The sequence below is a fragment of the Apus apus genome, chromosome 1 (assembly GCF_020740795.1).
Source record: "Apus apus isolate bApuApu2 chromosome 1, bApuApu2.pri.cur, whole genome shotgun sequence".
NCBI classification, from domain to species: Eukaryota; Metazoa; Chordata; class Aves; order Apodiformes; family Apodidae; genus Apus; species Apus apus.
In genome coordinates, this window is record NC_067282.1 from 170,933,346 (window position 1) to 170,960,211 (window position 26,866).

The following is a 26,866-nucleotide window of genomic DNA, read 5'->3' on the forward strand; positions in this document are numbered from 1 at the left end:
AACCCCATGGTGTTGACAGCAGTGAGTCTTTTCATTCCGAGCAGAGCAGAGATGGGACCTCCTTCCCTGGGCTCTGGGCAGGGTGTGGGAGAGTTCTTCTTCCTGCAGAGCTGAAGAGAGCAGGTTCTTTGGTGTCTTCTTCAGCCAAAGCACTCCCAAGTTCTACTTACATAGTCCTTCCCTGGTACATCTGAGGAGATCCACAGGAGGGAGCCCATATGCTGTGTGCACCACCGTAGTGGCAAAAGCTGTTCAAGGAGCATCAGGCTGTCTTCATTCAGGAGTGCACATGTTCCTGTCTGGTTTGCCTGAGCACCTCAGGCAAAAAAGCAGCAGAGCATCCCCCACCTTTACACGAGAACAGCATCATGCTTAGTTGAGACAGGCCAGACCCTGACCAGTGGCTTTCCTCAATGGCAACCTACTATACATACAATTGGTATGATTACTAAATCTTCCTGGTGCTGTATCCTTGTCCACTCTCTTGCCTAACACTGTTGAGTGTTTTCCTAAGGTGTGTCAGGATGGCCACTTGAAAACAGATATGCAACCTACCCCTAGTTCGGCTGCACAGGACACCTAAGTGGTGTACCACAGTCAGAAAGGTGGCACCTGGCATGAGTCTCACTTTCCTGAGAGATGTGTCATATTCCATTTAAAGAGTATGGAACTGGTCACATTTCAGAAATGTGTTTGTTATCTGGTGTTGCTCCAAAGAGCTCTTGTTAATACAAGCTGCCTCAAGCTTAAAAGCATGACAAACATGAGTCAACAAATTATTCCTGATGTATAACCTTAATGAACAATTGCAAGATCGTATTTCTGAGGGTGGAGTCATGTGTTTGGATTTTTCATTTTTCTCAGAGATAAAAAGCCTTGAGTCCACACGACGGCTCTGGCAGTGCCGTCAGAAATGCGCATGCCCTGTTTGGATGCAGGTTCTGTTGGCTTCAGCAGTGCATTGGAGGAACCATGTGGTGATTCTCAGCTTAGTTTCTTCCTCACTCCAGGGCAATGAAATTTGAGGTGCGGTGAGAAAAGATGACGTCTGCCAGCGGCACAGGAACAATTTGCCTCACTTCCAGTGCCATTCCACAACAGTGCCAGCCAGGCTAGCAGCTGACACCGTCCTGTCTTCTTTCCCATCCCTGGTCACACATTTCCATTCTCTTTCTTGTTCCAGTGCTGTGTGGGTCAGGGAGTTGCTCTGGCTGAAAACTACAGCCCTACAGAAAGAAGTGATTAATTTTTAACTTGATCTGCCATCTTGGTTAGCACATCACATGGCTGTGTCTGAAGAGGGTAGGACGGTGATGGCCCCATCTTAGGCTGCCCTGAGCTGCCTGGGTAGGCCCAATGCTGCCAGCTCCAGAAAATGTGGCAAATCAAACAAAAATGAAGTAACCACTCCCAGGCCCCAAGCCTCTTCTAACTGGTAGAAATTGAAGCAGAACCAAACAAAAGTCACTCAGGTGAGTGGTATCACAGTGAGTCCCACTGAAGGTGACAGGGAGAGTTTGAGGAGCACTGTGTTTCTGTGTCATTCTCTGTGGTGATGCAGAGGGCAGACCTGACAAGGTGCAGGACATCGTTCTGCTCCAGGGTGTCTTTCTTCCTGAAAGTACTGCATGGACCATGGACTACGCTCAGCCCAGAGTCACCCACTTGATTCAGTCACTAAAGGCTGGTTTGGGATTTTGGAGAACTTCCAGCAGTCTTTGACTCCAGCAGAAGTTAAGGATTGTCAGCACATTTGGGATGTTTTGACTGGCAAAATGGACAATTTTCCCTCAGTCTGCAAGTTCAGACCAGATTTACCATCAAGGTGCATCAAGGAATAAATTACATCTCTGATCTTGGCAAACCCCTTTGATCCCAAATGGGGCAGTTATCTCAAAGCATTGTGTAGATTTCTGCTGTCATTAGACACCCAGCATTTTCTCATCAGAGGTAAAACAGGGCTGGGGGAGGTCCACATATTCTTGTCTGAAGCTGAACTGTCCCACTGGCATTTTCTTTTATAAAAATAAGGTTAGCATCTCTACAAAGCATTCTTCTGGGGAACTTTCAGCTGCTGGCCCTACCTGTCAGGATTTGTACTGACAGATGATAGGTCACCTTATCCAGAGTTAAAAAAATAATCAACCAAACAGACAAAAAAACCCAACAAATAAACAAAAAAAACCACCAACAAAACAAAGCAAAAATCCCAAACCAAATCACAGAAGGATGTAGCTTTCCCAAAATAAACTTCATACCTTACTAAGTAGGACTCATTCCTGCTAGTGTGTGCAAAGCATTCATCTGGAAGATTAACTTGACTCAGACTGTCATAACTCTTCCTAAATTCTTTTTTCTTTCTCAAATGAAGGAATGCCCTGATCATGCCAGCACTGCCTGTATCAGAAAACTACTTTTGTCTTTCACCGAGTTCATCTGCACAAAATCTTTAGCCAAGAAAGTGCTTAATCCTATTGAAGAAAAGGATCAGAGCAGAAGGAGAAAATAGGAGAACCTAAGTGGCTCTTTGCCATGTTCATCTTCTAAATCCTCTCTAAGAAAAGATTGTGACAAGAAGAAGGGGAAGGCAAGAAGGACAGGCCTTGAAGAGCAGGAAGGGATTCATATCCTAGCAGTGGCTAGAGGTAGAAAAAAGCCATTTTTGATGAGAGGAATTCTCCAAATAGCTGTTGTTAAAGCTCAGTAAAATCATACCAAGTGCAGGGACCTGCCTGTGCTTGGCAGTGCAGCCCATGTGCTGCAGTGAAGTTCAGGACTGGCTGCCTTTCTGGGATATGACTTTGCTAGCAAACTGGTGCAGAGAAAGTGCTAGGTGAGGCCAGGTGAAGAAGATGCCTACAGTGCAAATAGACTCCATCTGCACCCAGGGAGAGAAAGAAAGGCAGTTCAAGACAGCAGGTAAATCAGGCTCTGGCTGGGCTGAATTTTCTTCTGCAAGGGCTGGTCTCTCTCCTCTGAGTGTAGAGGAAATTAAGGATGAGCTGGCTTCAGAGAAGATGCTTCCTTTAAATGCTGGGAAATAGATTGGAACATTTTGTACCTTCACTCAAAAGATTGGATGCTGTGAGACTTACACTGTAACCAGAGATGAAGCTGGACAGACCCTGCCTATGGAAACAGCCTGAAAGACAGAAGAGTAGTTTGTAGAAATTGTTCAGTTTCTTATCAGAAATGGGATAAGGTAATACTTCCCTGCTTTACTATGAAGATAAGTCCATTTTGCTTTGAAAATTTCGAAGTATAGTAACAGAGGACAGAAGTGTATGAAGGCTGGTGTGGTACATTGAAAAATTAAAGTAATATATGTCCACATACTGAGATCTCGTCTCAGTAGACAAATCGGTCGGATTTCAGGTTCCAGAGCAAACACACAAGTTCCTTTTCGGATACACTGGTCAAACAGACTGTTTAAATACTGAATTTAGTTATTCACTCATGGTAGTATCTAGAATTTGCTTTGATCGATGGGCTGTCACAAAACAGGAACAAAATCATTCTGGATACTTACAAAAAAAGACATTTGAAAAATCCATGCAGCAGAGATTAGGAGAGAGCAGTGTTAAGGAAGTGTTCCTAGCAACTAGTCAGAAAACGGCTGATTTTTTTTTTTCAAAGCCTTTTCACCATAACTTTTAAACAATTGTTTGCTTGGAATACAAGGCTGAAGACCATTGTCTGCTGAGCAGTAAATAAACTCACCCTCAGAGGTGCTGCAAATGTTCTGTCACTTGAGTATACTAAAGTGGAAGCACCCTCCTTTGAGCCCCTAGAAGGACTCCAGACTGACAGAAGCTGCTGTGAGATTTCATAACTTTTGAGAAAGTTCATTGCTTACAGTTTGGGGAGAGATATTTATTACACAGGAGTGCCAGTTAAAGCCAAGAGTGAAACACATGGACTCAATAAAGGCCCAATTACGTGACCTTTGCTGTTTGCCACGCTTTTAACTTGTGTGAGTTATTGATTACACTTTCATGAGATCATAATCGGAAGGTTGTTCTTTGGTAATGGTGTGCTAGAGGAGCTTTATCCTCAACTTCAAAGCTGTCCTGTGAGGCTTAAGAACAAAGAGTTGGAAGTTTGAAGCATGGACAAATGAATCTGTGTGCATTATCCATGTTTACCACCATGCAAGAAGTGGATTAGCTTATGCTTCAGCTGTGAACTTTCTCTTGACACGTCAAATGAGACACCATCTCTAAGATTTACATTTGTGCTTTTAAAAATACTGTTTTACTAAATGTAGTGTCTGCTCAGATCTCCATCATACTTAGTCTAAATACTTGTTAGTGCTATCATTTCCCTAATTGTAAAAGTTTTATTGAAATTACTTTACATTCTCTGAAAATAATTTTCAGGCTTATTTCTTAATTATAAATAAATCTATCCAGAACCTGAAACTGCAAACAGTCTGCAATCTATACAAAGATGCACTCCCAGGACCAGACAGCCCAGGTTTTCACTTATTTTTCAAGCTGTGAGGGAGGAAAATAACCTCACAGATCATTTTCAGTGTAGGTAGAACTGCATAGATGTGTTGCAGGTGCCAGGAACAGACGTGTACAGCTTTGTTTTGTTGGAACTAACCTGGTTAGACAGTATTTTAGGGTTTTTTCTCTGAAGAGGAGTGACAATTTATCCCTTTTTTATTAGCCTTAAGAAACGCATTTTCTACATCCTTGATCATGAAATCTCCACTGAGGGCACTGATCTTTTGCTGTGTGACAAAAGAATGAATTAGCCCTTTCTGTGCTAGGAAAATAAATAGCTTTTCAGCAGAAGAGTTTTTACCAATTCTCAGGATACCAGAACAAGGTTTCATTAAATATTTGAAGATCATGAAGGCAGGTGTATCTCTTACTTTTTAAAAATCTGAACTGTTAATGCTGTTTCTCTTTTTGGTGTACTGCTTGATTCTCTCCCCTTCCCTGAGGCAGAATGCATCTGTAAGACGTAGGAGAAAACAATTTAAAGGAATCTTGTGCACCACATATACATTCCAGCCTCATTCATGCTGAGAAATAGCAATCCTTTCTAGAGATTTTCACAATGTAATTGTGCATATTTATCAAAACTCTAATAATATTGCCTCCTTTTAGCTTAATTTTCCCAAAAGTACCTCTAGAAAAGCAGGAATAAAATACAATGCAGAAAACCTGTTAAACAAGAAAACATAAATATTGGGAGGTGTTCTCTCTTGCTTCTTGTTTTGTTTCTCAATAAAGCAAGGTAGGCAGTTTATTATCTGTGTGTCTAAGGAGGCATCATGTTCTTCATTACAGCAGTGTCTAGACTGCACCACAGTAACAAAATGTGCTGCTAACATAACACTCGTAGTCTGGCCAGACTCCTTCAATAGTCCAGTACACACAATATGGGTACAGCCTCCCCTCTTGGTTGAAATTCATCTCATTTTGCTTCATGCTTCATCTTCAAACATAGATGGAACAACTTATCTGACCTAATAGAGTTCATATCTTGGAGAAGCAATGGTCCATGCTGTAAACACCTAACAAATATACATTGCCTTACTTTGTGATTTTATTTATGTCATATGCACCTGTGAGCATCTCCTATGCTAGAATCTTCTAGCATCTGAATAGCCAGAAAGATCCACAGATTTAGGATAAAAAGGAAATTTTTGATTAGTTTATTGCTTTAAATGTAGAAAATTTGCATTAGGGTATATTTGTCTTTTAATTTATAGCAGAATAGAACATTCAGTACTGGTATCTTTAAAATAATGAGACGATAATTTAGGTAATTTCTTACATCTACTTGCAAAGCTAACACACATTCTCTTTTCTTGGTTAGAAAGGCTGCAGATTTCCTTAGGTTACTGAGCTCTGACATACAACAGTGTAAGTTACTCTGCTTCACTTTCAGGTACTACCATTACTTGTAATCCTACATTTTTAATGTAAAATGAAGAGAACATAAAGCACATTCCTGTCAATGCTTTGATTAAATATGAGACAAAACCAAGGTAGGTACAACATGGCATCTGAATGATAAGAAAACCCTAATGCAGTAGGAGTGGAGTCCTGTAGGAATTTTAAGTGTGTATCATTTAAAACTAAACTGCCGACAGATGTTTGCTACAATACTTGTTAGTGGGCTTAGTTATTTTTATAACCTTTTAAATTCCTCTGATTTATAGAAAATGGCCATTAAAAGTCCATAAAAGTTAATCCCAACCATGAAATTATTAGCCTAAAACGAAATTTCTTCCCTTTGCTGAGGGCTTTGCCCATATGTGGACTGGTTAAAGGGCAGCTGCACAGGGCTACCTGCTGCCTGAAGGCATCCAGTCCCCAGACTCTTCACACAAGGTCTGCAGGGGCCCTTGCCTCAGTTTCTGAGGATCTCAAACAAAGTCTTTACAGAAAATTAAAGCATTTTCTTCTTTGGTGCTTTCTGAAATTTAGCCAAAATAAAAAAGTCTTCTGTGGCATGCAGAATGTGTGTATGTTAAAGATCAACAATCTATCCCAAACCTTGTTTCCTGCATCACCTCTGATAACAACCATCCCTCTAAGATTTAGCTTCAGTACCTGGCCCCTCACATCCCACACAGTTCATAAACTGGCTTAAAAAAACCCAAAAGGTCACAATAATGTTTTTCTAATGGAAAAGGGATTATAGATTATGAGGTTTTCCCCTTCATCTCTCAACAACAGGAAATTTTATTCTCATTATCAGGTCACTCACAATGCCAATTTACAGCACAAATTGTGGTAGTCACTAGACAATATTTTAATTGCACAGACCTATCTCTTCAATTAGCCATCATGACTAAATTTCATGCTAGGTTGGAGCAGGGTAAATATTTGCTGAGAGTGTCTTGTTTGCTTTTCGGTCATGATGATTAATGCAAGTTAATTAGCAATCAAGTCAAATTACAGCAGGACAGTAATGGAAACTGGATGTAGGGATTGTGTCAAGACAGGTTTTTTCCAAATAGATAGGATTTATGACAGCCAAATCTTGTTTCAGTTAAACTGCTCTGCTCCACTGTGCAGCCTCTCTAGACTGTGATTTTTGTATATAATTTTTTTATTTGCAAACATACTCTGCAGTACATAGGCTCATAATTGTGAAGTCATGCTAGGCGTATCTACCTGAGGTGTTTCAGGTCTTCTTAGATACTATTATTTCAAGACATTCAGTTTTTGTCAGCTCAGCAGATGTGCAAACCTTGGTACAGAAACTGTGAGAGCAGCTGTCTGCTCCCAGTGCAATGTGTGGTGGTTTTCCTCCTGAGCAGCCTGTTACTTGTGCAATGTCTCTTCCCATTTTTTTAATGTGTGAGCAAAACGTACTCCTGCCTCAGGCACTAATCCCTGCTATGCCTCTGCTTTGGTTAGAGGAATTCCTTCCTTGAAAGGCAGTGAGTGTTGTGGCTTATGCAGCAATCAGTCCCCTTTCCCACAGCAAACTTTTTTTTTTTTTTTTTTTTTGGGTCTTTGTCCTTAGGCATCATTTTAACTGTAGAAAATGGGATTCCAGTTCCTTCCCTACAAATCAGAGCTCTGGCTTCTAAGCTGATCTGCTACAACAGTGTGGCTGGAATGGAAATATGGGAGTGGAGCTGTTTGGTCTAGTTACCAGTTGTTGTTTACTAGAATAGTAAGAACATAATGTTTTAATATCCCAACCCATTATGACCTGGTTTAGATATAACCAAACATCAAAGCTAACCAATGAGAAACAGACAGTGCAGCATTGGCTCACTCACTGTACTATTCTATAGATGTGTGGGGACATATAATTATTTTTCTGAACCAAAGTTTTATTTGAAAACAAAAATGTTCACAATCTGACTTTATGGCTTGTTTTCATATTTTGGCATGGTATATTGTATTGGAAAAAAATGTCTTTAATTAAAAGCAGCCTTTTGAACATTACCCCAGACTTTAATTTTGATCTCCTGTTTTACTACTTCTCTCCATGTCCCCTCTCCCTCCCACATACACTCCATGTGTTTACCCACCCTTTAAAACTTTCATCACTTCCTTCTCCATTGTTTTGCGAGTCTTCCTCTGAGGTCTCTATGCCTACACAACACCCTGTGAAGACCATCTGTGCAGAGTGTAGACCCTGTGTGTGGTTTGGGGTCTCCTTTCTGTCCCCCTACAGCAAGTGGATGTGTTGTCAGGGCTGATTAGGAATTTCACGACCTTTCTACCCACCAAAGCTTGTGAGTGCTTTGCTGGTATCACCAGGAGCTAAAGGGAGATGGTCTCTCATATGCTGATGTTTGGCCCAAGTTAGCACAACACAGCATCACAGAAAAGCTAAGGCAGATTTGAGACCAAGTAGTCTGATCTCCAGATGATTTAGTCCCACCTCTCTCCTCAAGCTGGGTCACCAGCTGTGTTGAGTTGGGTTTTGAATATCATCACAAATGGAAGCTCCACAGCCTCTCTGGGCAACCTGTTCCAGTGCTCAGTCACCCACTCAGTAAAAAGGTGTTTTTGCAGTTTCAGATGGAGTTTTCTGTATTGTTCCCATTGCCTCCTGACCTGTCACTGGACACTGCTGAGCAGAGCCTGGCTTCATCTTCTTTACATCCTCTGTCTGCTATTTATACACATTGATTAAATTGCCCCTCAGACTTCACCAGACTGAATGGTCCCAGCTCTCTCAGCCCCTCCCTGAATCTCAGATGCTCTAGTCCCTTGACCATCTTTGTGGTCCTTCACTGGTCTCAATCCAGTAAGTCCATGGTTTCCTTGCGCTAGGGAGCCAGGGTACTACAGGTGGAGATGGACAGTCTTCTGGCTAAGGACATTGACTGCCATGTTGTAGGCATAATGTAACTACCATTTATCAATCCAAAGTTTTCATAAAATGTTGGCTTTAATCTCTCTTTGTTAAAAAACAAATATTACAATACTGTCTACCATGAATGAGTTGCTGGACGAAGACACATTTTTGGTAGTGCCTATGCTAAGGTCTTAGGTTCTTTTCTGAGAGCAGCAGGTACAATTACCTGTGATCCCTCATATGTTTCAGGATAAATTAATTTAGGGAAAAGGTTCATTTCCACTTGCTCTGAACACCTGCAGTCATGCCATTAACAGTAGTGGACGTCTCCAGTGACTTGCTAAGATGGTGTACATGGTGTGTACAGCTACACTGCAGATGCATGGCATCACTTTGCTTCAAGTATGAAGAAACATTGGACAGCTCAACAGAGAGGCCAGCATCCCCTGAAAGAGGGTACCAAAGCCTACAATCTATGCCACAAGGCAGGTTTCATATCAGGCGTAGGGTGAAGGTGGTGGAAAGTAGTCTTTAAATCATGCCAACACCTTTTGGGGTTTGCCAAAATAAATCATTTATCTTGCAGTTAATAATGAGTGACATGAAGCCAACTCTGTAGGAAAGCTCTCAGCTCCACCCTTGGAACAGCTTAATGAACTGAGGTTGAACAAGGCAGTGTCAGAGCAGTAAGCAGGATATGTGTCCCAGCATGGCATCCCAGTAATGTGGCTGTTTGTTGCCCAGCACTGCTTCCCCAAGGCAATGAGCCGTGCTGTGCAGATCAACCAAGAGCAAACTCAGATATTCTCATGCCACAGTTGGTATCATCCATGTGAGTGCTGCACTCATGATGCAGGCAGGTCATCCAGGCTCACCAATCAGTTCCAGGTGGAGTCTGCCCAAAAAAACAGCTCTAAGAATTAGCTTACTGTTCATACATTTTTGTGGTCTGTCAGATAAAAGGTGTGGGTTGTAAAAAATGTCTTTTGTTCACTGTATGCATGTCATTTTCCTTGCTGTTATGTGACATGCTGATGACTTCATGGTCATTTGCAGTCTCTGAAATAAGAGGAAATTATCTGAAAATTATGTTTAGACAAAGAAGCACACAGGAAAATCACAGAAACAAATCCAGTGAATGACATAATGAAAAGTGTAGTATTTCTGCTGTACTTTATATGCTAAATAGTTTGCTTCTGTTAATGCAATTAAAATACACATAGATTTTTCATTTATTTTATCATAGGCTGAGTACTTCTATGAGTTCCTGTCTTTGCGCTCTTTGGATAAAGGCATAATGGCTGATCCAACTATAAATATCCCTCTGCTTGGAACAGTTCCTCATAAAGCATCAGGTTTGTGCTGTTGATATTCTGTTTTGTGTTCCTGTGAAAAGTATTCCACAGCCAGTAAAGTCTAAATATTTTGTGAAGAATAGCAGTTCTGAAGTTTATTGCTAAAGAAATGCTTGCCACTGTGCTTGATACTGAACAGTTTCTGAGTGCCTTGCCTGGCTACAACAGCATATTTTGTCTGAACCAAGTTACATGAAGCTTTTATGTGTAGATAAATCAGTGGAAAATTGTGCAAAATTGTAGCATGAAATCCATATGCATAAATATTATTACTTAAGTTGTGCAACTTTTGGAAAACAAAATCTTTGATCACTGTAACGAATTGGTACCCAACTATTCTGTTTCTCAGAGGCTGCAGTTTGTGGACATTTTACTTTCAATTGGGGTCAGCTGTTGGCGTTAGGCATTCAGCTCAAACACACAAGTTCTACTTTAGGATATTATCATTTACCACTTTTCCCTTAGTTGTGCATTCTTAGTGCCTCACTGGAGCTTACATCTCCACTTCAGAAGCTGAGCCCAAGCTGATGCAAGTGCCCCAAAAGCATCACAGTGCATCGTGACCTGTGTGGAGTAAAAAAACTTTCCTTGAGAGGTTGTAGAATTCATTTTGCTTTGGATTAATGATTAATAACAGTCTACATGATCTGTTCCAGGGTTAATACATAGTAGTGTCTGGCAGAAAGGCAGAAATGTCCATCTGGGTGACAGGAGTGTGTCTTAGTGATCATGGTTTCATGATCAGCCTTAGCCACCCTAAAGCCATATGGGATTAAATGGGAAAAATGGAACAGGAGGATGGGACTGTAATTGGTGCACTGATATACAGGTTTACATCTTTGACCAGTCTTCTTCTCTTCCCTTTTTCAGTGCATAAATTCTGAATGTTTGAATTTTATATCCTCCATTTTCAACTTGTAGTAGAATGGCACTGAAATTAGTTGCTGCACAGCTTTTTGCCGTGGCACCTGGAATTTAGCATTAATGATTGGTTTCTCCATTCAGTGTGAATCAAATGAGTGATATTGAAAATGGTTTTGGGTGAAGAGTGCTCTAATATTTGTACCATAATTGCTGGAATTTAATTGGTTGCAAGCCTGATAAATTGGCAAGTAAAGCATTTAAAAGTAATTGAAAAGTCACAGAATCACAGAATCAGAGAATGGTAGGATTTGGAAGGGACCTCTGAAGATCATCGAGTCCAACCCCCCTGCCAGAGCAGGACCATCACAGAATCTAGGGCAGGTCACACAGAAACACATCTAGACAGGTCCTGAAAGTCTCCAGAGAAGGAGACTCCACAACCTCTCTGGACAGCCTGTTCCTGTGCTCTGTAACCCTCATAGCAAAGAAGTTTTCCCTAATGTTGAGGTGGAACTTCCTGTGCTCCAGTTTGCATTCATTGCCTTTTGTCCTATCACAGGGCACGACTGAAAAGCGATTTGCCCCTCCTTCTTGACACTCACCCTTTTATATCTATATACATCAACAAGGTCCCCTCTCAGTCTTCTCTTCTATAAACTAAACAGCCACAGATCTCTCACAAAGGCAAAGTTCTTGTTAAATATTCTTTTCATCTCCAGGTGAGATATGTGGGAAGCTCTGCATTTAGCATCCTCTAATATAAGCTAGTTTCTCCTTTAATTTTTAACTATCTAGAAAGGCTAGACCAAAATGACCCCCTTCTGATTGTGTTTAGGAAAACATAATCTACAAGTGCAGGAGGCTGGAGACGAGATCTTATCGTTCCAGCAGAAGGTCTGTTAACCATCATGATGAGGGGTGTGATTAAAGCCCAAAAGCACTTACCGTGTTTGCAGCACTGGTACCTCTGTTCTAGGACTAATATGGTCATGTCCGTGGTGTTTTCTTACATGGATCATGTGCAGCAAACCACTGCACTTACTTTATATAAACTGTATTTAAGTCCTGCTTGGCATTATAGAGACTCTGGTGTTTAAGAGTGATTATTAAGCAGTACATGTACAGTATTTGAAGCATGTACACTATTTAACAGTGAGCCATTAGTTACATTGTCCTCACTCTGGCTAGAGGGCTCTGCTCTGCAGCCCTGGGTGAAGAAGTATAAGTGTGCAAGAGAGACAGTTCTGTGGCTGATGGGATGATGGCTAGCAGTGTAAAGCCCTGACCTGTGATTCTCTCTCCTTGTTTTTAACCACCAATGGGCAAATGTAAATTGCTTCCTGAATTTGGGAAGCAGGGACAAGACCTGAGGTTTGCCCTTCCACAGCTCTGCTCAGTGCTTCTGTAGGCCACGGGAGCTCACGGCCGTTGTTCTGGTTGCAAAGGACTTTTGCTCTGTGCTTTGTTTTAATTGTTTTGCTGTCCCAGCGTGCTTAGCATTGTTCAAACAGGCATAAAAAAGCAGGAATTTGAGCAGCATTTAGGGACTTTATTTCAACTCTGAAACACCAAAGAGCTCAGCCAAGATACAGATCCTTATTGTACGTAGGAGGGTCCTTCACTGCATTTCTGCGTGCTTAGGAGTCTGGAGATTTGGGAAGTTCAAAACTATGGATGCTTCCAGGTTGGAAAGTGCTGGAATAAGGGGTTTCTGCCCTGTCCCCTCAGATTGTAGCCCTAACAGATGCATCCCTGGTTTTGCTCTAGACATTCAAACCCACAGCCAGATCTGAGGGGAAATGAGGGGTTTGCTACCAATTCAGTGAGTCTAAATATGACTATAGTGTCACTATTACATCTGCCATATCTTCCTCCCCTTAGCAATTTGCTCAACAAAGTCACACACATCCTAGTACAAGCAGTGATTTCCTGCACTTGCACTGTAAGAAAGTTACTGCAGTTTAAGAAGTTCACTGGATTTAAACTGTACTTAATCCACTGAAGGTTTCCTTCTTACCACATGGTTACATGGTTTTTGTAATGGTCTTTTAAAGCATCGGTGTAAAAGTGCTTCAGCAATTAAATTGTTTTGAAAAGAAAAGTACATCGTACTTCCAGTCTGTAGGACTTACCAGAAGATGAATGTATTTCAGCAATAAAGTATTCTATATAATACCAAGGCAACAAATAAGAAAAAATGGCCCAATTATGATTTGCAAAAGTTTTTATAACAAGCAATTTAAAACAAACCAATTGTAGGGCTCTTAGCTCAATATTTGGTTCTGAAATATCAGGCCAGCTTCAAAAGAAGTGAATAAACAATTTGTTTTAGCTGGTTTTAACTTACAAAGCAGCTATGAAAAGCCAGTTTTTAAGAAGAGAGATAAAATAATTTCATTTGAAGATTATCTAAGATTACTTGCGACAATCACAGAGGAGCATTCCATAGCTCTGAGGTATCAGGTTTACTTTCTCACTAAAATACTCCAGATCTACTGGCCTTATTTATTTACTTAAAGACTTTGTAGTTCAAAAGTATTGGAATACTTTTGCTGGAAAGGCAATCTCCAAATATCACTACACTTCACAAGTTCTGTTGGAGTGATGTGTCCTGGTCTTCTTTTTAAATATTTGCACCCATGTTCTGATTTATCAAGTGTACCATCTTGCCAGCACTTTATGGAGTAAATTTTTATTAAATCAATATCTTATTTAAGTATTAATTGCAATATTGAAACCAGCAAAGCATACCTAAAGCAACTTCTTTTTCCAAAATGTGTAAGATTTTTTGCAGAAGTTGTATGAGAGCCAGCAAAATTTAGACTCAGGTTAGAAAATTCATTGTACACTTCCAGCTTGTTTTGGTTTATCCTTTACCTCCACAGGAATGACTGCATCGACTATGAGTGAAAGTATGTGTTAAGATCACTGTCCGTGCTGCAGACTGTTGGGATTTTAGCTGGAAATGAGCACAGGCTCATGTCCCATGCTGCTGTACTTCCAGTCCTGGAACTGCCTATGAATAAGTTGATCTGAGTATCTCTGTGTTACAGGTTTTCATCAATGGCATTACTTTAAACTTAAATATAAATATTAGCTATATTTTTTTTTGTATTTCAATGTATGCTTTTTTATGTAATAGCTATATATGCGTGTTAATATAACTATTATTGTTATTATTCTCCTTCTAGTTGTTCAGGTTGGATTTCCTTGCCTTGGAAAACAAGATGGGGTGGCTGCATTTGAAGTGAATGTGATCATAATGAATTCAGAAGGCAATATTATTCTCCAGACCCCTCAGAATGCCATCTTCTTTAAAACCTGTCAGCAAGGTAACAATACAGAGAAAATATCAGAATACTGTTAGACCAGGTCTCCTGACTGTCTTATGTTTCATTCAGGATAAGGTCTAGAAAAGGTGGAAATAAAATGGTCACACAATGTGTAGCAATGGTGGGGAATGCCGGGCTGTTCTCGCTCTGTCAGTTTGCTGTTCATTTACTACCTGTTTACTAACCTTTTCTTACTGTCAGCTCCATCTCCTTTACCAAACTGGGTTGGAGGTATTTCTGCTCCTGGTCACTGTTCATCACGTCAAGGGCATTGATAGACATGTATCATATGAGAAGCACCTCTTAGCAAATGATGTGAGGTGCTTGGAGGAGAGGAGAGCTAGCTTGGAGGAGAGCTCAGCCCTTGGATGAGTACAAGCTGAAGCTAACATTTCCAGAAATGGCACATAATTTTGAGAATTGAACTTCTGGGATCAGTAGTGAGGACACTGACCGGTTAATAGTGTTTGGTGCATCAGTTCAACAGTTCCTTAAGTCTCAACTTGCACATCCAAACCAGATGCAAAAATCCCAAATGAGAAAATTTCTATAAAAGTTGACTTTACCTTCTGTGGAGCTCCGATGGCAACCTCTTGGTTCTGGATACAGGTAAGGTGGTGGAAGCTGGTCCTCAATGCTTGCAGTCATCAAGCAGTAAACACACACAGGACGCACTGGTAAAGACGGGCAGCATGAAGTTATTGCAGAGTGTACTTGAAAAGGGGGGAACTTGTTTAATCAACCACTCTATGAACCATAAACACTATATGTGAATCCACTATAAGTGGATTAATTTGATATGCTACAAACAGCTATAACTATCCCTGTATACTGAGGCTGTGGAAACAGAAAAATCACTAAGATAAGACAGGTAACCCATGTCATATGCAATTGTATCAAATTAAGCCATGACAGGGCTGATGTACAAAGACTGAGTTTTTTATTCTTCTCCTATTAAATCTTCATTCCCAGTCCACACTTTCTTCTCTGTATTCTTTTTTTCTGAGCTTATTTGCTGTAACATGGCTTCAAAGAGCAAGCAGCAGGGGCAGGAGTTGTTTAGTCTTCGAGACCTCACTACACCTAAATAGCAAAGCTGCTTGTCTCCTCTGAAGCCTTGCTGCTGCAAATTGGCCCAAGGAACGTGGAGCAGGGGAAGAAGTGGGCAGAGAAACAGGAAGGAAAATGGGGTCTTAATGGAAGCACAATGAACCAGATATTGTGTATGAAGTTGGTTGTCTGCTGTAAATACAACACAAAACCTTTGCTATGTTTTCATTTTCACTTCCGTTCCAATATATTGAACCTAATAAACTCTGGAGATAGAGTTGGGGTAATCTAATAAAGAAAGCAGAGTTACAGGTCTGTATTGTGGAAAAATAGGGCTTAACCAGAGAGAGCTCCAAACTCAATTTTGTAGTAGTACTCATCCAAGTTATCATTTCTGTGCTATTAGTGTTGTTACTATTTTGATACGAGGTGTAATATTTAACAATTTAGCAGTATTGCATCATATGGCCTCTTAGGAAAGCTGGGGGTGATTGTTGTCCTGGTTCTTTGTTCCCAAAGCCAGCTGAGAGAGGCAGGGATGATTTCCCACACTCTGGATGTGGGCAGAGGAGCAGTTTTCTCACCTCATCTCTCCCAGCCTGTACTGGTGTAACTCCCACTCCTACACTCTCTCTGCTGAGAGGGACACTGCAGTGTTTTGGGACAAATGCTGAGGAGGGAATGTTCTTACTGGTTGGTGTTAGAGTAGGGGTGAGTTTCCTGCCTCTGAAAGATGTTGTTTGGGGTGAGTAGCTCCCATCCCTCCTGCTGGGGCCCTGGTCACTGTTTCCAGTCATTTTTGGCTATCCAGAGGGGTCCCTGCCAGAGGAAGAGAGGGGACTGAGGGAACAATTTTGTAGGAGAGGAGAGGCTTTCTTGCGGCTAAGAGGTAGCCACAGAAAAGATTATGTTTTCCTATTTTTCTGTTTGAAATGGTATGTATTTAAGCATGAATTTTCTGTTGTGAGTAGCAGCTCTGCATTCAGTTACAAAGAAAGAAACTTTTCCAGAGAGACCCAGAGTGCAGTGTTGAAACACAATAAGATCAAAAAGCTTTTACCTTTATCACTACTGCTGCAAAAAGCTTTTATTCCAAAGCAACACTTTTTTTTTTTTTTTTCATTTATCTGTGGCCTTGGATAGAAGAACATTTTAAAATTACATATTCCCTCTTTTCTCTTTCCTGTTTGTTTTGCAGTTGTACACAACATCCAGCTACCTGGCTGGTACATCAGATTTTCTTTCCTTTTGTTTAGTCTTGGAGTTACCCTTTGGAGCCCACTGAATAGAGAGCTATTACATGAGTGCAGAGAATACTGCTCATAGTTCTAGCAGAAATAATTTCCTGTGACTCTAATCAGCTTTTAGATACATTTTCAAAAACAAAAGTATATTTGCCCATGAGTCTAACTAACAGATATGTCACCTGACTCAAATACTAGAAATAGGGAGAATAATTTAATTTTTTTAAGTCCAGGATTATGTTTTCCTCTGTATCAATAGGAGTAACAGTCCAAAGAACCTCTGTGAGCTGCAAAAGTATCTCAGGCAACCTGACCCTCCTGAATGTAGAGACATCCATACTGCTACTCCTTGCCACTTTAAACAAGAGAACCTTAAAGGCTATAGCTGCTTTGGTTTGAACTCAGGCATTGTTCAGTTAGGAACTGTTGTGAATCCATGGTACATCTTTACAGCCTAGGGATGGTAAGTGCTAGCACTTCCTGCTGAGACAATGGAGAAGAGGAAAGGATGCTATTGCCATGTGGTGTCAGTCACTATGTTTACAGTACTGTTACACTAAATGAAAAAACAAAGGAACTGATGCCAACATTGCAGCCAATTGCTGTATAATAGATGGCCTTTGAACTTGGGTTGAGACGTATTGGTCTACCTCAGAGTTTTTGAACCTTGTCACTTGGAGTGTCTTCCAGCATAGCATTAAGATAAGAAAGTTATGCCTACTCTGCTAAAGCTGCTCTGTAGCCCTGATCACAAGTGATGTTCACTTTTTCTAATGGAGTAGGCAGCCTCTCCTGCCTGCTTTCTTTGCTGTGAGACATTTAGGAAGGTATTTTTAAGCATTTTCTTTTCTACTCAGCAGTCCTGTTTTCACAGGGTTCCGTGGGGTTCTGTAGGGTTCAATTTGTTTTGCTTTTTGTTCAACAGTCTGGTGTTTTGAGGATGGTGGTGGTATCCAGAGGTATATCTCATCCTTGCATAACCCAGCCAGTGTTGGCAAATGCATTAACCAGTATTTGATCGATAGTTGAGATGTAAATGATTTGGATGATGATAGAGGACCACTGTGTAAGAGTGCTTTCATCTTCCTTTCTGACCATCTAGCCTTGAAGCTGACTTTTCATTTGACTACAGATTTCATCCCTTTGTCACCTCAGTTGTAACAGATGTAGTAATTAAGGCAATACAAATTGCAGCACAGTCTAATTAAGGCTGCAGAAGTTGAAGTTGGTCCTGTGTACTAAGGGCAGGTTTAACCAGCGACGCAAGTCCTGCTTTGGCTGCCTGGTCGTTTCCCCCCAGAGGAGAAAGTGCTGGATTGGGCAGAGCATCCAGGTTGCTCGTGCACTTGCAGAAGCCCAGAGGAGTGGAAATGCTCTGTCTGTCAACAAGCAGATCGTGCATTTGTCTGAAACCTCTCTTTGTAGACTAACAAAAAGGAAACTAATTTCTCTTTAGGCTGTCTTATCTGAACTTCTGTTTCTGCCAGCATTTGCCTGTCTGTCAGCAAATATTTTTGCTGTTGTGTCAAAGGAATAAGTTGATCCTACCGAGAGCTTGACAGAGCTTGAAGTATGTAATACCCACTTAAGATTGTTGTTATATTTTATTAAGCGGAGTGTCCAGGAGGGTGCAGAAATGGAGGGTTTTGCAACGAAAGACGTATCTGTGAATGTCCAGATGGATTTTATGGGCCTCACTGTGAGAAAGGTAATTTAAATGAAATCTTCACAACTGTCTTCTTTACCATAGTGTCAACAAATCTGTAGTTACTGCACTGTAGCCTCTCCTAAAAATAAGAATGGCCTGTTCTGAAGTTTTCATATATTTTGAGTCCACACATGTAACAATATTATTACTATCATCATCCATGGTCAAAGGGAAACGCTACAAAAAAGATGTTTTCACTCTAAGAGATTGCTTTTAACAAAAACTAACACAATACCTAAGTGATCCTTAATCACAGGGAACCCATCTGGCAAAAAGATTAAATAAAATTATTCTGCTAATGAGGACTAGCTGAAAAACAAAACACAGGACTCATGTTGTTCTGTGTTTGTTTACTTGGAGAGAGTATCTAATTTGGAGAGAAGATCTAATTGGGAGGCAGGCTGACAGTGAAGATGGGAAGATGAAGACAGGAGTGTCCTTTTACTTTCCATAAGTGACTAATAGCACCAAACAGCATTGTTACCAAAAAATTGAGTGACTTGTTGAGGGAACTAGCTCTTCCTCCTACCTCTTCCTTCATCTACCCCAGTGGCAGACCCTCCCTGACATGACTTGAGGTGGAGCAAACCATCACCATGGACATTCTATTCCAAAGCCATCCTTCGCTGAGCCCCCAGACACTCTGGCTACATCCAAAATATTAAGTACAAAGGATCAGGGACTGTTCTGCAGCCTGAAGGCCAACTGGCATGGTGCAGTTTGCATTCATATGTTTATTAAACTCTCTTACCCTCGAAAAAAAACCACCCTTCAAACTCTCTGCTGGGAGGAGCCCGTGGTTGCTGCTCTTCCCCAAGGCTGTGCCTGAGAGGGTCTGCCAGTCAGCCAGGAGCAAAGCTGTGCCAGGAACAGCACTAACAATTTCACGAGATGGATGATGCAATGCCCACACTTGGCCCCGTGCCCAGGTGCTGTTTAACTCACTAGTATGGACCCAGCCTCGCTGCATGTATCACTTGTGGGCAACCACGAAATGAAACGTTGCTCCCTGACATGCCTCCCTTGAAGAGCCTTGTGTGGGGTGGCCACAACTGCAGAAAAGTCTTGGGAGAAACTCTGTAGAAAGTTCAGGGGACAGCTTGGCTACCAAACCAGGATATGTGGCAAGCTTCCCTAGCCTAAAATAGGTATTGATGCTTATGCTCAGATATGCAAAGAGAGAAGGGAGAGTTCATTGTAAAGCCTGCCTGGGAATGCCCCTGAATTACTGACACCTTTGAGCACAAGGCCTAAAGACCTGTCTACAGAGCAGAGGCATGAGCTGCAACACCAAAGTCCTCTTATAGAGAGGACTCATCTGCGGGAAAATTCAAATATCCAGGGGGTGTAGGTGGGCACTTTGCTGTCCCCACTTTGGAATTAAAATGTATAAGAAGTAATTTCTGCTTACATATGGAACCAGGTTTCAACTGAATTTAGTCTTTTTAAGTTACACTCTATACAATTTGCCAGATGCAAACTAGAGATCTGATCAGCTTAACTCACAAAGATACTTTGCAAAGGTGAATGGTTACATTCAGCAAAAGGAAAGGTAGCTTAAGGAGACAAAGTGCTGTGCATTCCAATAGCCAGTCGCTGTCACACCAGCCATGTTTTTTTCTTTTCTTCCTGCTCTTCAGCACTGTGTGCTCCTCGCTGCATGAATGGTGGGCTCTGCATTACACCTGGACTCTGCATCTGCCCCCCGGGCTTCTACGGCATCAACTGCGACAAAGGTAACCCCCCCAGGCTCCCTGTCCAGCAGCCTCTCTTTATTCCCTTCTGTTAGTTTCCCTCTAGGACTGGATTTTGGAAAATCAGGCAAATTATGAAGTAAGTTTGAAAAGCTGTCATTTCGTGATTCTTCAAATAGATGCTACAGCCCAATCTGGATGCTGCTGGAAGTGCTTTCACAGACGGATTTGCAGGCATCCAGATAAACTAGCTCAGTGAAGGATAGTTTAGATAATCTCTTTCACTTCTATTTCTGGTCTAGGGAAAAAAAAAAAAAAACCCCTCACTCTGAACTCTAGTAATTTTCCTGGAGTAAAATTAGTTTTATTAAATAGTTAGCACACTAATATGCTGCATCTGGACACATGAAAAAATAAGTGGTCTGTTCATTTTTGTTGCTGTACTGGGGCTCAGGAAGGATAAAAAGGAAAAGCCAGTTGTTCAGAACAGTAATTTGGAACAGTCCAAAATGCCACATAATAAAAAACAAGTCACTTCCTACGGAAATATAACTGACCTGCTCATGGAAGAGACAGTTATAGAACATCAGGTTGCGTTTATTCTTGCAGGACTATATGAAATAGACTAAATGCAAAAGGTGCTTGTGGACTTCCCAGCAAAATAATGGGAACCTTCCTAGGCCTTTAGGTATGCTTGCACTAACTGTTGTGAAGATTGATAAAGATGTAATACAATCTGTCTTTGGGGATCTCATTGCTATATTGCTCACTTGTCTTTTTCTGTATTGACTCTGTGTGTGTGTGTCCATGTAAAACCTTATGGAGAGAAAAATGCATTTAGGTCTTTCTGTGTATACCAGATGAAAAGATGTTGGTGCAACTTTTTAAAAGCTACTCCATGTTTATTTATGATGAGCAGCAGAAAACATTAAGGCCAAGTCAGACTGAGTTTATATTCATTATTTAGTTCATTCCTGTTTTGTTTCAGCAAACTGTACAACAACCTGTTTCAATGGAGGAACATGTTTCTATCTGGGAAAATGCATTTGTCCTTCGGGCTATGAAGGAGACCAGTGTGAAATTAGTGAGTAGCATCTTGGTGTGTTTGGTTTTGCTTACATGATCTTCTTCTAGTGTTGGTGTCTGAGCGATGACATGCCACCTGCCTCTGCTGGGCTGTCAGTGAGGGTCTCACATGGCAGGTTGGGGCACTCAGTCAGATGCCACATGAGTCCCAATGTGTTTCTTACTGGTAAGTCTGACTCATGAGTAGACCATCTCATCACTACCTTGCTGTGTTTGTACGAGTAACTGGGCCTGGTGACAACCCCCAAGCCAAAAGTGTGGGAGCAATACTCTGTGGCAGGCAGATGTGCTGCTGTGTGAGCCTGTGTGGAGCAGCTATTTTCAAAAGTAAAGCAATTCACACTCGGGAACTTTAAGCCTGCCCCTCTGAAAGGGTGACTATAAGCTGGGAATGGAAGGATTTGGGGTAAAGAGAGGAGTGAACCCTAAGGGCTGAGAACTTTCACATAACGTATTAAGTTGCATTCACAAGGCATCTTGAAAATCCATGTCACAAACATCAAAAGACTTGCGATTTTCAGAAGTTTAGCATCAAAGAAGTTCAAAATATTCTAGCTCATGGTTGATCTAAGTGTGCTGTGTAAAGCTGGGGGTGGAGATATGACCAGGCTGGAACAGACCTGGGAGGTCAGCTGTCAAGTATTTGATCTCACTAAAAGAAGAGTTTTCTCACAGCTCTGTTAGACTGGATTAATTCTATAGTTCCCCACACTTGAACAGAATATGAGCATTTCAGTTTTGAGAACATACACCCAGGTCATTCCTTCTGAGCTTAAACCCTCTAACAGGATGTTGCATGAGGAGCTTCCCCTGCTGTAAATAATCTCACCGATGTTCCCCAGTGCCTTCACAGGAGCACAGAGAGCAGCATTTAGCCTGGGATGTGTAAGAGCTGATTTCTTAATGTGCATCAGCTGGGCCAGGCTCTTCTCACAGTTATGAAATTGTATCATAAAATACTTGGAACACATGGAAATAAACTTTAATGCTAATATGGGACAATAAATTAATTACTGTGCAAAGAAAGAACATAGATACTGTAGACCTACATTTTGCAGAGTGTTTACATGTAAATGAACAGTAGATGTATGTAAATGTTTCATGATATATCTATGTATTGCAAAGCATTTTGCAACTCCTTTTTACCTAATCAAAACTTGAGCCAAACAAAAGCAGTAAGTATTTATTGTTATAAAATTAATAAAGATTGCTCTTCAATATAAATTCAGATAAGATGTAAGCAAGAACAGTGTGGGTTTCTGCTGAATTTACTTTTACTTACATCAAGTTCAAATTTGACACTGACAGAACATAATTTTTTTTCTTCTGTCCTCAAGAAATCAAATTTGTCGATGCTTCTCATATGATGAATAAGGTTTGTTTCAAAGTTTGAGAAGCATGTATTTCATGTCAGTGGTGGTTTTTGGAGGACAATTCTTAGAACTGATATTACAGCAGGTATAATTAAGGGTGGTCCACTTAACCAGTCTATCCCAGGGTGTCTTAAGCTCGTTGTTTACTACTACTTGGGAGAGGTACAACTGACCTTGGCTTCTTGGAAAGGCTTACCTCTTCAACTCAAATGGAATTAAATAAAATAAAGGCAGTAGCTAGTTTCTGTGCAAAAGAAAGAAAAATAAATGCAGAATCACAGTATGCTAAGAGCTAAACGGGGATCATATAGATGGCAGCAAGGAAAGCTATGCACCTGCCTTGGCTTTTATAAAGCTAGGATGGCAATTGTTAGACCCTGATTAGTGGCTGCTGCCACCTCTGAGCACTGCAGCAGTGGCAGCGCAACAGTGGAAGTCTGCAATAAAATGCTAGGCAAGGCTTAGAAACACCAGAGAAGAAACACAACTCATTCACTTTTCTTAGATCCAGGGCCAACTACATTCAGTCGTGGGGCCTTGAAATAACAAAGGGAGAAAACCTTTCAACAGGCAAGAAGCCATCTTCTGAAAACTGCAGAGTGTTTTGTTGTTTTTTTGGTGTGTTTGGTTTGGGGTTTTTTTTTTGTTTGTTTTGGTGGGTGTTGCTTTTGTTTGTTTGTTTGTTTTTCATGTTGTTTAAAGATTTTGAGTGCTTGCATAGCAGTTCAATCACTCTCTAAGGCTCCTGGGAAATGTACTGGACCCAGTCTACATTACTAACAAGCATTCACAGTCTTTCAGATTTTTTGTAGCTATAGTTGTGCATTGTCTCTAATTAGTGATTTAGTTTGAGTCCAGTGAGTTTGATTTTGTTTTGGATTCCTCCCCCACTTGTCACCAACTGTTTTGTTGCTTTTTCTGTTTCTCACACAGTAACAAGGGGAGTTATTACTCTTTTCTTCATTCTGTGAAAATATCTAGTCCAAAGTGAACTGAGCTGTGCTGAGCCAAATGCTTGCCTAATGCAACTCTATGGAAGCTGGTTTCACACACCTTGACCTATTTCCTCCAGATTTACTTCAAGAACTAGGAAAATTCCTGGATTTCCATAGCATTGTTCCTTTGGGTCATTAACTAGTTGAGATCTAAATGCTTGCAAATTCAAATACCTAAAGATTCCCTCTCCAGAAGCTCCTGTGGGGAAATCATGCTTTTGCAGAAACTCTCCTTGGCATGGTTTGTTTGGTTGGCTGGTTATGAAGTTTGTTTCAGGGCTATTAAAATAATTATGCACATTAGGAACAAATGTATTGCAGAGATCTTCTGGGGATGAGAGCTGAGCAGGCACTACCTGGGGTATTGAGCTTGCAAGAGGGCTGGCTGTGATCAAGAAATGAGGGCATTTACTGAGGTTTTCAGCACAACAAGCCAGTGTTGATGCTTAAATTATTATGTGCAGGTCTTAGCTGGCATGGGCTTTGGCCATGCCAAATTATTATCACATTTTCAAAGCAGAAGAATACATTTTAATTGGAAGCACAGACTTGCAGCAGAGTCTTCCTGATTAATCCATAGTGCACACTCTTACACCAGCATCCAATGAGTTTTTTGGGCACAAGCCAGGCTTCTTAGATGCTTGACTCCAGTAGGTGCTGGGAACTAAGACCATTTAAAAAATATTTTCAACCTCTAGGTAAATGCCATCAGCCCTGTCGAAATGGAGGCAAATGTACTGGTAAGAATAAATGCAAGTGCTCCAAAGGCTACCAGGGAGACCTGTGTTCAAAGCGTAAGTACCAAAGCCACTCTGTCAGTCCTTGTTGTGGGAGCATCAAGCTGGCTGCACAGTATCTTTTACACAATGTCAGCACTATTTGCTTGTTGTAAAAGTATTTCAGCTCAATTTGCTTCCTGGACATAAAGCATGCACCAGACTTCAGGGAATTATGAAAACAGAAATATTTTTCTACAAAAACCTCCACACAGTGTCTTCTGTACTCTGAGTTTGTATAAAACAACGTGTCAGCTCAGTAAAGAAATGCTTAATAAAACAACAATACATTGCCATGTTAAAATCAAACAGAAGCACTTAGTGAGAGGGATGCTGGGGGCTGCCCTTCTCCCACTGGTTCTGGTGCACACTCAGCTCTGTTGTTCCATCTGCTTCTCTCTGTGAGAGACTGGGCCAGGTCTTGCAGGGAAATGGGGGGCTGAAATGTTTTGGAGCTCTGTGCACACTCGGTGCAAAGTCACAGATTAGCTATGAGAGCTCCAGGCCAGGACCAACCCGTCTTGAGGAAAAGCAGGGACAGCAAATATGCAACTCTGCCTCTGGTTGAGGTGCCAAGAGGTCAGGTGTATGCGCTCACTTTCTTACAGCTGTCTGTGAACCTGGCTGTGGCCTCTATGGCACCTGTGCTGAGCCCAACAAATGCCAGTGCAAAGAAGGCTGGCATGGGAGACACTGCAACAAAAGTAAGTGAAAAAAAAAGCCCTGAGGGTCTGTACTGGGAGTCTTACATGTCCAATCCCATACTGAAATGACTGTGTCAGGAGCCTTTCCAGCACCATTAGTGATACTGCACTCCATTTTTCCTCATCTTTAATCTAAACAATAAAATTAAGATTTTCAATACTCCGTAACTTTAACTACTTAAAAAACCTTCAGAATTGTTTAAAAGTGTTTTACCAAGATCACCCTTGTGATAGAATTTCCAGAATCTATTATCAACCATATTTCTAGATGACCTCATGTGTCTTCTATCCATGTTATGAAAGGGATCTAAAGTCCTTCAGTACTCCCCAGTAATACCAGCTGGTTTTGAACTGTTGGGTCGGCATTTTTAGAAATAAAACTGTCAGGTTTTAATGCTGATTAAAACCTAGAAAAAGTGAAACGTCCTTTAGAAACTTTGGGGAAAACTTGAAGAGTTATGTACCATCTATGCTTACCAAATTCAGAGTTTTATCCTCCTCTTCCCCATCCATTCTCCACAGACCATAAAAGATACTGTCCCAAAGCAAAGTTTAAGTCCTTAAAATGAACTTCTGTTGTGCTTGTAGACCCATTTGGCACTCAGTGAGGCAACTGATAATTTCATTGGATTTAAAATAGCACTATAAGATTATTTGAAAGGCAATATCCACTAAGAACTTTGGATCTAATTTTATACTTCATGTACAATAGCAGGTCTTCAGGAGACATTCTGTACATTCTCCCATGAGGTATTAATGTTCATCTTCAAAACTGTTAGCTATTGATTCACATTCAATGTTTTAAGTGTCAATAATGTTTTTTAAAAGTTGAAAAACATTTGCAGCTGTAAAGCCCACTGATTAGCTGCAAGAAATATGAATCTTACATTCCAGGATCAACTGAATTATCATTTTTATTAAATGCTGTTGATGCCTGTGATTTCTATCGTATTAAAATTCATTAGAATTAATATAGTTGTTTCATTATAAAATTAGCATTTTCTAACTAAAATGGATTATGCTGTCAAAATTAGGTTTGGGGAATCCACTTTTCTGCTGTTAGCTACTGAACCTGTATTCAAGTATTTCTGTAATTCTCTGAAGGAGAAATACCATTAATATAACTTACGGTTAGAAAAAATTGAAAACAATATGAACTTCAATTCATAAGCTCAATATAGGCTCTTTCTTCTTGTAATACTTTTATAGAAAAGAACTGAGATAGCGAGTGAAAAAGCATATGTACCATGGATGAACATCCCTGAAGAATTAGTTACTTGTATGGCAAAACCAAAACTCATAACTATCATGTTAGGAGGAGTCAACAGCCATGCTTTATTGTCGGCTCTGAGGTTTTCCATTCTTAATCACTTCAAGTCTGAGTACAGTCCTGCTGTGTTTAACACTGCAAAAGTCTCTTTGTGTTTAGCACAGAAACTGAGAATAGGCCATCTGGGTAAAATTCTCCCCCATTTTAAGTGCCTACATAGGGCATAAATTGCACGTGCAGGTCGGTACGCGTTGCAATTTACTCATTTAAACTACGACCAAACATCTCCTGACTTGAGAGATTTATAGTTGATTTGAGAGACTTGCTGCATACTCCATCAAATTAATGGTTCTTCAGTAAAGCTCTTTTCTTAAAAAGAAGTGGTTAAAAAGATGAACATGGGGCTCAGGTTTTCAAAGTAATTTCCATGAGCTTCAGGTAATGAGATGGGTAAATGAAACTATAAATAATTACAACATAATACTTTGAATTCCATTTTTATTGTTCATTTTCATTCTCCACAACAAAGCAGCTCTGCTAAACCTGTTTTAGCTGCTGCTTCCCCCCCCCCAAGGTGTTTATTGTCCCTGCTGTTCTTTCTCTTTGCATTCAGCCATAAACAGAA

The 26,866-nt window shown here is 40.7% G+C and overlaps 1 protein-coding gene across 1 annotated transcript in view; it reads left to right on the forward strand.

The window, feature by feature from the left end:
* WIF1 (WNT inhibitory factor 1) overlaps window positions 1-26,866 on the forward strand; it is a 42,212-nt gene that overhangs the window by 14,146 nt on the left and 1,200 nt on the right. Inside the window, exons 3-9 of the mRNA XM_051624111.1 lie at window positions 10,037-10,145; window positions 14,201-14,341; window positions 18,248-18,343; window positions 19,984-20,079; window positions 21,026-21,121; window positions 24,190-24,285; window positions 24,876-24,971. Coding sequence (XP_051480071.1) covers window positions 10,037-10,145; window positions 14,201-14,341; window positions 18,248-18,343; window positions 19,984-20,079; window positions 21,026-21,121; window positions 24,190-24,285; window positions 24,876-24,971 — 730 coding nt within the window. The remainder of the gene's footprint in view (window positions 1-10,036; window positions 10,146-14,200; window positions 14,342-18,247; window positions 18,344-19,983; window positions 20,080-21,025; window positions 21,122-24,189; window positions 24,286-24,875; window positions 24,972-26,866) is intronic.